This window comes from Pipra filicauda, unplaced genomic scaffold, assembly GCF_003945595.2.
Source record: "Pipra filicauda isolate LSUMZ 115617 unplaced genomic scaffold, ASM394559v2 scaffold45_size4122338_pilon, whole genome shotgun sequence".
Lineage (NCBI taxonomy): Eukaryota > Metazoa > Chordata > Aves > Passeriformes > Pipridae > Pipra > Pipra filicauda.
This window is the reverse complement of record NW_024104598.1, coordinates 2,958,937-2,974,241: the sequence shown is the minus strand read 5'-3', so window position 1 is coordinate 2,974,241 and position 15,305 is coordinate 2,958,937. Positions and strand designations below refer to the sequence as shown.

Genomic DNA, 15,305 nt, shown 5'->3' with positions numbered 1-15,305 from the left:
AATAAACTTGTGAGAGACACTAAGTCCACTGTCAGCACAAACTTAAATTCAATAAATATTTAAATCCATTAAAAATCAGTGCAAAAAAAATATTTTTGGGCTGTTTCTTTCTAATTTTACCGCCCTCCTATTAAACAACTTCACAGCTGTACTCAACTTCACGCTTAACTGACTTCAGCAGCATCACTCCCAAGGACCTGTATTTAAATATTCATCTAAATCACTGCCAGGCTTTCATTTGTTTTTGTCAAATTACACCAAAACATCCACAGCTGATAAACATGCTTACATTCCATTACACTTCTTACTTTGTCAAGGGCTGCTTTTTCCAGTTCATCTTTTGCAACTGCCAGTTTTTGCTCCAGATCTGTTAGCTGCTGTGCCTGTGGGAATAAAAGAAAAGAAAAAAAGATGATGCAATCTTCAATGTATTTTTCCCTGTAATTTTTCATGTGAGAGAGGAAAGGATATAAATTTTTCTAGTAATATATGGGTCAGAACTCCTTGCAAAAGGACCAGGCCTTAAGGGATATTTTTTTTCCCTGAAAAAGAAAAGTACGTGGGAACTGTGCTCAAATGTGAATGCAAGTTTATAATAATTTCAATGTCAACAGCAAAATTAGTTCTGCACTATAAAAAAATTTAGTGTTATGCTACAATATCCTTCTGGAAAATTCGAGGTATTGAAACAGCTTTTTATAAGTTCGTTCATTTACCTGACTTCTGAGAACAATTTACAACACTATTTTGTGGTTTTAAGCATCGAGATACTCACATTAAACTAACTTGGCATAAAGAGAGAAATTAGAAGACACCCCAACATTCATGCTTGTAGGGAAATACACTCTCTGCAAGAACTTTCCATTTAAGGGAAGCTCCCAGATTCCTGCAGTTTTCAGCCCGGTCATTAATAGCACTGCTATGCATCCAAAAGGAACAAGGTACAGGTTCCTTTCGCTGTTGTACTTGCAAAATAACATTGTTTTCCCTGTTCAAAAAGGGAACCACAGAGAAGGACACTGGACTAACTAGTTACCTTTTTGCCTTTGAAATTCTAAGTAAACGAACATTTTGTACGTGCAGAGTAACTGGGAAAAGTTCTCATTTCTCAGATAAAGAGCAACACATTCTCTTTTTGAGCCAATATTTGCAAGCACACTTTCCCCTCAGCAGCACCCCACGCTCACCAGATTTCTGGAGTTCATCCCCAGCCAGATAGTGTTTTCTTGACAGACTTTTCAAGACCTCATGCACTCTGCTGACTGCAGTGTATCTTAATGTACAGGTGACTATAGCAGAGCTCAACGTGTAGCCACACAACATAAATGATATATAAACCCTATAAAAGTCTTTAACATGGTCATAGACAACGTTTGAAAGGTTGAACTTAAGCTTGGGTCTATGTGATGCAGAGACACTTCTCATTAGATACTAGAACTAGACATGAAACTGCTTCCATGTCAAAAAGCAAGTTGGAGAAAAAATACTTAATTTCTTTTATTGATGGTTTCCCTGATAAAGGATTACTACATTGCAGTAACACTCCTCACATCAGAAAAAAAACATTTCTGGTTTATGGTGAAAAGTTTTCTTCCAAAGGATGGGCTCATATGTGTTAGTGAAGTCTTCCTGAATGCATCATTTATCAAGACTTATCCTTATTTTTCACAATCCTGTCGTATTTTGATGGACTAACATTTGCTGTTAACTTTCATGTATATTTATTTTATTTCACAGAATACTGAGCAAAGAGGTCACTGACATCAATCCAAATGACATTAAGTGAGAATAAAATTCTGGCATTAAGAATGCATTTCGGCGAACTTGAAAGTAGTAATATTTATTTATATCTTGGTTCCAAGACTGCAGAAAAATCAGACTTTTTTTCTGAAAACTTTTGTCTATCAAGGCTAAATTCATATTGCAATAGTTCCACTGCCACTGGAATTTACAAGTTTTTTTAGGGAGCCTAATTCAACTAACATGCCTTGGATACTGAATAAAGACAAAATACCAGCAGGACTACACAAGCCCAATTCTGAGAAGCTGCAAAGAGCCTTTAAAAAGACCAGCCTGGAAAAACTAAAAGGTAGGTATTCCTGTAGAATGAGGTCTTAGAGAGGAAACAGTCCTATTCTTTTTTCTCCCATCTTTGGGCAGTTTGGAATTTTTCAATCCTGCACATGACGAAGTTTTTTTCAATGCTACTGGGCACAGTCAAAAGCATTATTATAATGAAACAATTTGGAAAATGCCAGTCAAAGTGCCAATCAATTACAATTTGATATCAATAGTAAATCTCATTTTAGGGGGAGCTGGACCAGGTCTGTAAGTTGATTGAATAACTGTGTGCTGCCAGTTAAACGTGAAGCTGCTGCTGCTGCACTTAAGTAACCTTGTTTCATGGTGGCTTTTAATTAGCCTTGTCTCAACTCAGAAACCCAGACTAGCTATTTAAGACTGCATAACCATATCCTTAAGGCCACGTCCTCAGAGTCACATATAAATTTTTTAATGGTATTTTTCAGTTCATTAAAAAAGTCACAATTCTTCACGCTCAAAGCTGTGCTGTAAAAAAAAATCTGGCAATAAACTAATAGACCTGAATTACTAAGTACTGAAATGGTGTTCTCATTTTACATATATGTGATTTCCAGAACTGCAAGAAACCTTTTAAAAAAGAGACTTGTTTCAGTGAGGATACATAATTCAATGTCCTTACTGAGAAATATATACGATAGCAACGCTAAGTAGTGTTTTTCCCGAGTCAAGGACTTTTTTTGTTGCTGTGGTCTGCCAGTGAGGAGGTGCACAAGAAAGCTGGGAGGGAGCACAGCCAGGAGAGGTGACCTGAAGTGGCCAAAGGGATATTCCAGAGAACATCATGCCTGGTATAGAAACTGGGGGAGTTACCTGGAAGGAGAGTCTAGGATTGTTCAGTGGGTGGTGTTGTGCATCTGTTGTTTTTCCTTGCTTGTTTTTTCCCCTTGTTTGTTTTTTTTTTCCCCTTTTGTTACCATCATTATTATGTACTATTATTATTATTATTATATTTTACTTTTGTTTCATTTATTAAACTGTTTTTACCTCAACCTACAAGTGGGTAGTTGCCTGGTGCTTAGCTGCAGTTGGGCTTAAACCACAACTTCCTGAGCAAAGCACACATAACCCAGATAAAACTTTCTACCTACATTTTAGTCAAGGTTGTGAAAATATACTACACCACTAATCAGGGAAAAAAATAATTGCCTACTACAAAAGAAACCAAATGAAAAAAAATAAGCCTTGTGCTTCGGGAAAACGGGTAGTACTCAGTATACAGTGACAAAAGACCACGTAACAAAAGATCATGAAATGTTGGTTATCCTAACTATGTTATCTCAAGATAGCTATCTGAAAAGTAATCATGCCATATCTTACCAATCAAACACCAACTACAGAAGCTTATGCAACAGCCCTAATATATTTTATAAAAATCAACGAAGAAAATTTCAATTTCCTGTCTCTCCCAGGGGCTTCATCTTCTGCTGAGAAAAACAATTCCATAATATCCTGTCTTAAAGCATTTTTCTACATCCAATAAGCAGCCTGATCTAATCACAAATAATTGATAAAGTGAAAACCAAAATCATACAGGCAGTGATAAAATTGCACAAACATATTGACTTGATCAAGGGAAAAAAGTCCCAAAGTGAATAATCAACCAAAGCATTATTTAATAAAAAGTATCATAAGCCTTCTCCCTTGGAATGGGAAAAAAAAAAGGTAGCAGTTTCTAAGGCTGAACTGCAATATTGAAGAAGAGCTTGTTATACTACAAAGTAGAAATACCTTAAAGATCCAACAATCTGTATCCTTAGAGACTAGAAAATCTCTATCCTTGGAGGTCAGAAAAAAAATCTGTCCTCTCTCATGACACATTAAGTTACAAAACTCTGCACACCCAAGGCCATGATCAGGCAAAAGACCCAACCTGGCCCAAAGTTCATATCCAATCCTATAATTCTCAAAAGACCAAAACCTGAATTCTGTAAAATTATCACATTCTTAAAATCCACAAGTAAACGGAATAATCTTCGTAAAACAACCTTAAACATGAATAAAATCTACAGTCTACTTCCGTTTCCTCAGCCATCCATGCATGGAGAACTGAATAGGGAACTAAACATATACTGATAGAATATTCTGATGACATCAAACCAGAACTCTGTGTGCCAAAGAAAATGGGGTTTACCTAAATTCACCCTGACAAACTGGGAAAAACAGGATGACAGTCACTAAAAACAAGTATAAGATGCTAAATACAAACAATAATGATCAGTAAAACTAATACAGAATATAGAACAATAGGGATGAATGACCCAAGATGGTATTACCACTGAATATGTCATAGTTTTGTAGAAAAGGCAAAAACCACTGTGGGTACAGACCACAAAAATCCTTTATACTCTGCTCAGCATGAGTGAAATGTCCAGCTCGAATTCAGCGTCCATTTTAGGACACTGCAAAGAGACCAAAGAAAACAGGTTCAGGTGTGATTAACGTGAAGCATTAATGGTGGGCAAATGTGCAGAGAAGGAAGACTGGGAAAAAAAAATCTATATAAGTTAATTAAAAAAAAATATGATAAGACATAGGATAACTACAGCAAAATAGGCGAAATATTGTTTTAATTTTAAAAAACCCCTACTCTCCAGGTCTGTGAGAGAGCATGATAACTACCCGGCTTCCATTGCAGTATTTTTCAAGACATATAAGAAAACATTTTCTACTACTAAGGCTGACAGACTAGAAGAGACCAAAGCAGCAGAAATACATAGAATTCGGACTGCTGCAGGTTTCTATAAAAAAAGCCCCATTAGATAAGCCTTGTGAAAGAATAACATGGATATAACAGAACCCTGTCAGGAGTCAGAGAATATGGGACTCCTATTTTCTGCAGCCTCCGAAGGAAAAGGTCTTTTGCCACAAGTGAACCAGTGCAGATGGGACTGCCACGTACATGTAGAACTTCTGATCTCAGTAAATACAAAGTATTTTGTCTTATTTATGTGTTTAAAAGGAAAATTCTGTTGAGAATATTTTCAGACTCCGCATTTCATCATCTATCAGAGTCTGCTTTTGTTGTGGGCACTTTTCATTTAATCTTCATCCTTTGCAGGAAAACACAATCCAAAGACAAACAACCTCTTTTTGCTGATATAATCAACTACCAATATATAAGCCATGGGAGGCCAATTATGCTAAATTTATCAAATAGAAAACATCATAAAATAAATAAAGATATAGCTAAATGGAGGTTCAGCTTGCTACTTTCTACTCAGTCATCATTTCTGACAAAGTGAAGGGAAATTTTTTGACAGCATTTTCTTATCCGAAGTCTTTGATAGTAATTCTATCAAAACAGTAAGCTCAAAAGTATTACACATTAAATGTATAATAACAGGAAAGTCGCCTCTTCCAGACTCTCTTCAGTTGTTATGCTGTGTGCTGAAGTCAGCCTGTAGCTTATAGAATTTGTTATCCCTAATAAAGCCACTGTTGTAAGGTCTCTGGAAAAAAAAAAATTACTATCTCTAACATTTTTGCATTACACTTATGTTTACAACTGATATTTCTTAATAGTTTTTTCTGGTTTTGATGTCTTTCCCAAGTAGCTTCGGTGAATTTCCCAAGGGAGGTGGCAGAAGATCCAGATGTTGAGGAAATACATTGGATGAATAAACACACCACAGGGTGAAGATCCTGTCTGAAAGCCAGAGGAATTGCATGTTCTCTCAGGGAAGTTGATATGACAGGCCTGTAAGGAAACTGTCCTCAATTTTCCGTTATCATCTCCTTTCAGCATTGAGCTGCAGAAGTTTTATTCACCCTTACAGGGCAGTGTAAAAGCAGAAAGAAAGATAAGAGCATTCTTTTTCGTGCTAAATAAACGAATGTATAAATAAAGCTTAAGTAAAACAATGTTGCTTTTTTTTTTTTGAAAAGCTTTCCTGCAATGAAAATAGGAGTTTTATGGTACTTTGAACATAATGAACAATGCTTTAAAATCTATTAAATGGACTAATCTTTCAAACATGCAAAGTCATCTGAATTCTGCTGTTGGTAATTTTAATACATACAGATGAAAACCATGGGGGAAGTGGATGCACACGTGAGAAGTGGGTGGATTTGGCTTGAGCCTGACCACCAGCAGTAGAGAAAAAGAATTGTATTGGAAAACTTGAAACTTGCATCTTCACGCACGTGCAAGCACAAAAACTGCAAAAGGTTAACACAAATTTAAAATATGTAATCAATTATTTCAATCCCAGACAACAATTTTAATGTTTACACAAGTTCTCTGTCAGGTTGAGTCTTTAGTGGTTTTCTGTGTGGGTTTTTTTTTCCACTTTGTTTTTCTTTAGTCATTTCATCTCTTTCTCTGTATGGAATGCAGATTCTCACTGTCTTCATGACAGAAATAAATAGTTTAAAACTCTGGGAAATAGGTTTACTGTGGCATGTAACTTCTGCTAATAGGGAGGAAAACACATATGGTGGCATCAGTTTTACTCTAGAGGGAGGAATGGCATAAATATATACCACATTCAGTCAGTATGATGCAAAAATAATTTCACACAGTTCTGTTAATCTTTGACTCTATCACAGCAAATGATTAACATTATTTTCACATATCCAAATAACAAATTGATTCATGTTTGCCAAAGAATTTGGAAAGTGGTTTTGACTACAGATTTATTACTTTATATTACTATAAAGGCAATAAGGATTTGTCGAGGTAATAAGTTGCATTATTTGTTTTAATGGTCGATGTTATTGGCTGGTTTTTTCAAAGTTAAATTCTACCATGGAACAAAGATTAAGTACATTGGTAGGCCAGGTGCAGTTAGTTGTTGCTCACAACTGAACTTTATATTGTTTGGTGGTTTTTTTTTTTAGGACTATCAATATATTTTGTCTTAGAATTTAAATAACAAAAGGGAAAAGAGATGAAGCATTAAGTGAAATGTCTGAAACTGATGCAGAATCTGTAGAAAATAGCAAAAAGATGTACCCAAGCCATAGCACTGAACCATTGTCACCCTGTACATGTACAAGAGCAATTTCAATAATACAAGATACTTGTATAATCTGGTAGTGAAAAGTTATTGCTAGATTTTTTTTCTGCATCTCCTGCTACTATCAGATATAGATGTTTGCAGAAAAAACTCAAAATATTTCTAATTCTTTTATAATTTAGTAAAGCCTGTGACTTCTATGATAATATAGCCAAATGATTGGGAAGAGAGTTAGCAAAGAAGGAGTTATTTAAATAAGAAGTGGTCATTAATGCCTGAAATGAATGCAGACCTTGATCTAGCAAAACACTTACACTCAGGAGTACTTCACTGAATCAAGGGTTTAGGACCATAATTAAATTATTGCAATTAAGGGTGGTCTCATTCAGAACCAGTAAGTACCTACTTACAAAGGTAACGACAAAATTAGGAAGACTGAGTGGTAATTTTTATTAATAATTTCTTATTTTTCTCATAATAATACAAAGCAAATTTACACTTTTTTTTGAGCTCTTTAAGGACACTGCATGCTTTAAGAGACTGAAGTCTGACAAAGAGACAGTAGCTCAAATTCTAATCTCAGTAGAGATACTGACAACCTCTACAACCTCCAGCACATCACTTAATTTTTGTGATGCTCATTGCTTGTCTTCCACCTGGCTTTATATCCCGTAGGGAGAGTTCAAAAAACATAAACATACCTACATATATGCTCCATGACTAATCAGATAGACCACAAAACACTTTGAAAACATAAGGAGAGTAAATACACGCCTAAAGTGATGAACTAGTATTTACTACCACCTGTTAGCTTGCTGTCACACAATGTTAAAAGTAGATATGATTTACCAATTCACTGGAATATTAAAGGAGAAAGCTGCCTTTTCCCCCCTTTCCTCTTTCTCTCCCACTTAATTCCCAGAGGTCTAGTTTGGTACAGAGCCATTGACAATAACAGTTACCAGAATTTAAGTAACAGTCCCTTGATGTTGATTATGCAAAACAAAAACCAAAACAACCCCTTCCTGTATCACATCTATCTGCACAATTAATTCCTTCACAGAAAGCATTAGTGCTTGGGCATGGACTGCAGCATTCTCTCATGCCCTTTAGAAATCCGATAGCCTGCAGCTCACATCCTTCTGGTGAACTGCTCCAAGAAGCTCAGAGCTGTGTGGAGAGCAGAATTCCCTGAAGTTCCTCAGTAAGGCAAACAGAAACCGAGTTCAGTGGGGTGGGAAGGCGGTGGGAGGGCAAAAATGTAGAAGTCCAGTAACAAGACAGTAGCTAGCAGCCAGGATTTTATCCCAAACATTCATGCTCTGTCCTGGCAGAAGACTATCTATCCATTTCATTTATCAGAGTTTCGAATAAGAGCTTCACAAAACAGACTCAACAGCTATGATGACATTAAATCTGTTACATTTCCAGTATCAAAGTAACCAGAAATGAAATACCACCTGTTCTTGCCCAAATCTAGCAGCCTCTCTCTGATCAAGCAGACACTTAAAAGTCTTTCCAGCCTGTACCAAATAGCTTCTACTCTGCTCAGCGTGTCTGTCTGCAAACCTGAAGCACACACAAACCAGCACACTGAATCTACCCTCCTCCACATCTCACACGATGATTTAGGAGGGCAGCAGAAGTTTTCTGCTCCCTTTGCTTCGTAAATCAAATTTCCTTAGTCAGGAAAAATACTGATGGATAAACCTGCACAAATATTTCTGGCTACACGTAAAGGATGTACCCAATTAGCAAAGCAGGCAGTCAACCTCATACAGAACTGCACATGGTCAGGAGATGTTCCAAGTGTTTGCACATCCAGTTCCCGGAGGAGAACCCAAGCTACCTACCTTGGGACCTACATCTGAGCTGGTGGCTCTAGTATTCACTCATAATCAAGAACTATGTTTATTCAATACAAGTCAAGGACTTTAAGGCCTAATTCATGTCATCAAAAGTAGTCTAGAGGAGAAGACAACTCTCCAAGGATTCGGAGTGGAGACTATGATGCAGACATTCATACCCAGTCAGAGGAGACCCACATCTATTCCCTCTCACACTAGACACACTTCCTCTATTAATACGTAACTCTGTCCCTCCCTTCCACCCCAAACCCCTGTTCCTTCCATCTGTACCTGAACCAGCACATTGTCAGAGTTTACTGAACTAGGATCAGGATTTCATTGTCCGTAGGCCGGTGACTTGCTGGACAGCCTATCCCATGTATTCATTCCTTCATGGTCCTGTTTTCCCTCTCATCTTCTCTAAATTTTTTTTGAGTGGGTAGTACCTAGCAGGAGTTCCCTTGCTAAGCATTACTATGCACCCTGGGAGATAATTCAGATCCGGTTTTGGGATCACTGTGTATCAGCATCACGAAAACAGCAAGTAAAAAGTAATGCTGAACAATCCCTCTGCTTCAGCCAAAGAAAAGAAGCTTTCACACCAAGGCAAGATTAGAATTCATAATCTTTTCCTCTGCTTAAGCTCTCAGTTATATTGAATTTGAAGAAAGATGTGTTATTTTTGGTAATGTTAGCTGGTATTAAAATTTAAATGCCTAGATGTATAGTATGCTTATTCTTTTTGTCTCTAAACCTATTTCCCTGGTTTTGGTCTTATGATGAACAGAAATAAAAGTTCCTGAAAAAACTTGGAATCAACCTATGCATTAAAAAAATCACAGAAATCACATTGTGTATTATAAATGCCCTACATTATTTCATCTTTACAGTACTGTATATACAATAGAGAGAGTTAAACAGTTCCAGAAGGCAATTTGGACCTCATATTGACATGAATGACTTTTTAAGTAATTCTAGGTATAGTCACTCTGAAGATGACTACTTAATCTTCATCCTTTATTCTGGGAATAAAAGGGCTACTCAGTCAGCAGCCTCCAGTCAGGTGACTTGTATCTCTCTCCTCCTCCTTTAACAGGGATTAATTTCTCCCTTTGTTAACAAGGAGCAAAGTTTTCATTTTTTGTCCTCCCCCCTGCTTATTTTTTTATTTTTTTTAAAATGTGCTAGCTAGACAGACGATTCATTTGGAGTGTTGAAGCCACAGAAGTTTCTTTTTCTAGAAGCTTCACATCCAGGGAATATTACATTGCTCGAGCTTATCATAAACACAAAGATTTACTTTCAGTGTTGACAATAATTGACTTTGCCATGGAGGACTGCTAATTAAAGGAAAAACAAGAACCATCTGTTTCTATCATTCAGTTAGAAAGATGGAAAACCTGTTACAGAATGTATGGAATAGGGCAACAGGTTTTGTTCATCAGCAGTAAACTAGAATGTGAGCACGTAAATACAGGTACTCATAAACCAGATACTTGCCACTGCTTTTGTCTGTTTAAAAGCAAAGGCACCAGAAAACTTTTTAGGCTCAGAATCTTCTCTTCTTTGGCCCTGCAACCAATTTAATAAAAACACCGTCCCTGTTTCATTGTTTTGCATGGAAAAAAAGAAAAAGACAATATTTCTGAAAATGCATTATGGTATTAAGTCTGTCTTGGTGCTTTAAGCTGTTTTCAGAATGAAATTATTCCTTAGAACTGCAGTAATAAAGCCAGCTTTCATATTCCTAAATTACCACAATATGATATTAACTCTAATATTTTAGCTAACTATAGTGAAATAAAACTTACCTTAAAAATCAAATCCTTTTTCCCATAACGAAGCTCTTTCAGCTGGGCTTGGATCTTTTTTGACTGAAAGTGAGGATGATAACAAAATCAGGTTTGGGGCTGTTTTTATTTTAAATATTTACTTTTAAGATCAGAAAAAAAAAAAGGTAGTGAGTTCTGAAAACAGCAGAATCTAGATCAGCTCTAAAATGCAGAAACCCCTTACCCCCCAAATAATTGACAACTGTTTTTCCTGGCTGACATGTCAAAACCAGCCAAAAGTATCAAGGAAAATATAAACTGCCACTTACCTAAAGCACGTAAGTGAGGGATATGAACAGCTCCTGGGCTCACACATTTTATATTTGAGTTGTTACTAATACTTTCCATGAAGGGTACCTGAAGTGAGCAATCCTATTTTTAGGGGTATAAAGGCTCCAGAGGATTGCACAGGTTATTCTTTGTAAAAAAATAGGGCACTCCAGCAGGTATCCAAAAGAACTAGGTTCTCAGCTTGCAACCATGCCCTTGAAAACAGGCAGAGTTATGCTTATTTATATCAGCTCAAGATGATATTTGTTTTAAATCTTGTTACATTTAGTCTTAAAATAATTCTAAGCAATAGCCTATGTATTATTTTATTTATTTTAAAAAATATAATAGAAACGGATTCTTCATACTAAAGCCAACTATCCGAGGAACAATATCTCACCCTTTATCTAAGAATCCTGTCAAAATAATAACTTTTTAAAATAAAATCCACAGTTCTGACTGATATTCAATACGTTTTCTTGTATTAGTTAATTAGTTAATTAATTTTCTTGTATTAGTTAATGCCAAATGTTTTGAACTCCTTTAAATGTATTAGAAGACTATTTCACATCTACTGAAACAGTGTATCCATAAATGTAACATATTACAAAGGTAGTAATAAATTTCATAAACTGAATTTCACAAACTGAAATTTCTGGAAAGATTGGATGTCCTTCCAGTTGGTCCAGTCCAATTCAGTGACAGACTTTTGGGAAGGCTGAATGAATCTAAAGATGAAATTTTGGAGCCTGCTTTAAATATTTAAACAGTGAGGCCAAAATGGTTATGGTATTCCATACAATCTGAACCAAATAGCCAAGATCAGTTCAGTTCAATTCATTCTTCTGTGACTTTATCTGCTGTTAGTTCATCCAACAGCACTGTCCTCTAATCTGGGCAATGTAACTGGTAGAGTTATGGAATATATTCCACATCACCTTAATTAAAAAATATTAACCAACTTTATATTGTTCTAGGGGTCGTGCTTAAGACAATAAACAATCTCTGTGATATACAAGGTATACAAAAAGGTTGTAGAGGAATCTGAGAGTTAGAGTTAAGGTATCACTCATTTGCTAAATATCAAAGCTGTGATGAAGTTAAGAGTCATAAAGCTAAATGCATTCAGTGCTCACATAAGGGACTCAAAAAGCACACATATGGCCTGCAAGTCTTCGTGATAAAATTTGGTCATTCTGGGGGTTTTCTCTGCTTTGAGGGAGAGGACTTCCAAAACTGACACCTCTTAGTGCAGTCAGACAGAGAAATCCTCATTAAACACGGATCTCTAAACCACAGCACCTGGGAATATTGCCCTGGTATGTGCCCGTTTCCATGTCCTGGGAACACCAATATTTGCACCACCCTGCCTTCCTCTCTCCAGGGCTCTGACTTCTCAAAGAAAATCCAGCCATGCAAAGTGTGCAGGATCCCAAGCATGTTCCCATGGATGCTACGGGACAGCAGGGAATCACTCTGTTTGCACTCAGCCTGGGGGAGCAGAACGAAGCAGGAGCTTCCTGGTGGGCTATTCTACCCCCAGAGGGCTTGGATCTAATAACTAAGAGGATATTGAGTTACTAATTAATTAATTAAATGCAGAAAATACCTTGTTTCTCTGCTTGGTACAACTTAACTGGCAAAATGACCATAAAAAAAAGGATGCTCCTGCAGCATCTTTGCCTGTTCTAAAGGTACTAACACGCTTAATAGCCACGAATTTGCCAGGATGATTCATCAAGCCAGAGATTCTCACACTTTAAAATACACTCACAATCTGCTACTTAATGTAGGTTTAGTTTCCTGAAATTTTCTGAGAGCCAGGGCTTGTCACCCTACAGTGCAGTTAAATTATTCTTAGGCCACATCTTTCCAGACATTTATGTTGCAAATATTAAAAGGGACACAATCAGGGAAAAGACCATCAAGTTCATTACCAAAGATTCAAAATATTATGCAGCTAGGTGTGGTGGTTTGACCCTGGCTGGGTGGCAGGTGCCCACCAAAGCCACCATCACTTCCCTCCTCAGCTGGACAGGGGATAGAAAATAGAACAAAAGGTTCATGAGTTGAGATAAGGACAAAGAGAGGTCAGTCACCGATTACTGTTATGGGCAAAACAGACTTGACTGGGGGAAATTAATCGAAATTATTACCCATCAGAATCAGAGCAGGACAACGAGAAGCAAAACAAGTCTTAAAAACACCTTCCCCCCACTCCTTCCTCCTCTCAGGTTCCACTTCCCTCTTTAGCAGCACGGGGAGACAAGGAATTGGGATTAGTGTCAGCTAATCCCATGTCTCTGTTGCTGTTTCCCCCTCAGGGAGAGCAGTTCCCCTGCTCCAGCAAGGGGGAACAGGTTTCTGTGGGAAAGAGTCTTCTCAGACTTCTCCAGTGGGAGTCCTTCCCAATGGGCTTTATTAGCTTTATTAACTGCCCCAGAATGATCCCTTCCCGTGGGATGCAGCCCTTCAGGAACAGGTTGCTCCAGCAGGGGTTCTCCATGGGGTCATAAGTCCTATTATTTCCTACCATTGGGTATTTCTCAAAAATTGGCTTCCTAAGTATTGACCTCTAAGTTAAAAGGTAGAGACTCTGATGAAGAAAACACATTCAACCATAATTATGGAAATTGTAGTGAAGATGTTCTGCCTCTGTTTCATTCAGGCAAGGTGCAATGACTTTTACAGAAATTATATATGCAAAAGCCCAGACTAAAGTAACATAAATGAGTAAAATGGATTCACATGTTGTAATATCTTTTTTTTCATGAAAAGTTAAATAATTAAAGGGGCTGCTTGAATGAATGCAGGTACTTCTACACTGATCTATTTGCCAACAAATAGGGTTTTTTATCACTGACTATCTTTTCCATCTCACTCTTCAGCAGAGGGGAGATTTCGTTCCCACAATTTCATAAAGTGACCCTTTTATCCTTGCAGTAATGAAACATTCCAGGAATCAATAACAATATATTTTGCCTGTCTCTAACTTAATTTCAAAACAGGCATTTGGCAATTCCCATCTTAGTCTAGGTATGGAGATCAAGGACAGTAAATCGGTTTTATACATGTTATAGATACATAATAAATTTGCAGAACTATATCATAAGCGTGCCCAAATGATTTCACTTGACTTGAGTTTGCAGCTCCCTTTCCAAAACATTTGAGCTGCTTCTAGTGAAGTCACAGAAATGAGCTGGAATGAGAGCACTTTAGGAACGTTCACATATATATAATATATGTTCTATATTCTGGTATATAGAGATATATATATAATATACCTGAACCTCAGTAAAAAAGGCTTTGATGTAAAGTTCTTTGGGTTATGTTAGATTTAGAATAGAGAGGAACCTTCCTTACCTCCTCTGCATGAATGCCACAAAGCTTGTTTCCTGACAAGAGCTTGGTTTTGAGGCTTTTGTTCTGAGAGGGAGACAAGAAAAAAACAAAATGTTTATTAGTGAGGGTTGCTGAAATATTGGCTATTTGACCACACTGGCTTTATTTTCTACATGGATAATACCTTCAAGTCACCAACAAAGACACAGGTAAGAGAAAAGAGATTCATCAAGGCACAATACTCCCTTACAGAATTCTAAAAGGCTATAAAATTTGCTTTAAGAGGAACAGGATTGCTTACAGAAACTTCAGTTTCTGTAAGCACACTTCAGTGTGCTTCAGTTGCCAGCACACTCTGGCAACTGAAAGTAATTTAGATTTAATACTCTGAGGTACAAAAGGGCAGAAAAAACCCATCTGATCCTTACCTGGTGTCAACTGCACAGCTCAGTATCATTTTCAGTAAATCATTTTAACAAGTGAGTAATAGAGCCAAGATCTCATCACTTGACCTTGATGATCAAATTCATGGGGTCTTTTTGCTAAATTTCATAATTTAAAACCACAAGTAATCAAAATCTGTAGAAGGTTAGCTACCTGATAAAACATTTCACCTAGTCAATATGCTTTTTCATGTAGGAGTTTTAAAAGTATTTCTTCTCATTTTCAGGGAAAATAATAAACCTTGATAAAATGCATTTTCCATAGTCATTCTTTTTGCACTCCTCACTCATATTATCCCATAATTGACAGTCGAGAGTGAAGATTTCTCTGCAGTGAGAACATCTCTCAAAACTGGTTAGAAACAGAAGTATTCAATAAGCAGATCTTCAGGTGCCGAACACAACGTGTTTGACACTAAAGGGAAATTAAAAGAACACCAAAACTAACTGAAACTAACTGCTCCTGTGCTAATGAGCTGTAAATACACAAGCAGAAACTGAACTCCCGAC

General features: G+C 37.0%; 1 protein-coding gene across 1 annotated transcript in view; it reads right to left on the bottom strand.

Moving 5' to 3' along the window:
• Window positions 1–15,305, bottom strand: part of LUZP2 (leucine zipper protein 2) — a 130,711-nt gene that overhangs the window by 25,685 nt on the left and 89,721 nt on the right. The window contains exons 6-8 of the mRNA XM_027732488.2: window positions 14,374–14,436; window positions 10,720–10,782; window positions 309–383 (exon numbers count right to left, since the gene is read on the bottom strand). Of these exons, the coding sequence (XP_027588289.1) occupies window positions 309–383; window positions 10,720–10,782; window positions 14,374–14,436 (201 nt within the window). The remainder of the gene's footprint in view (window positions 1–308; window positions 384–10,719; window positions 10,783–14,373; window positions 14,437–15,305) is intronic.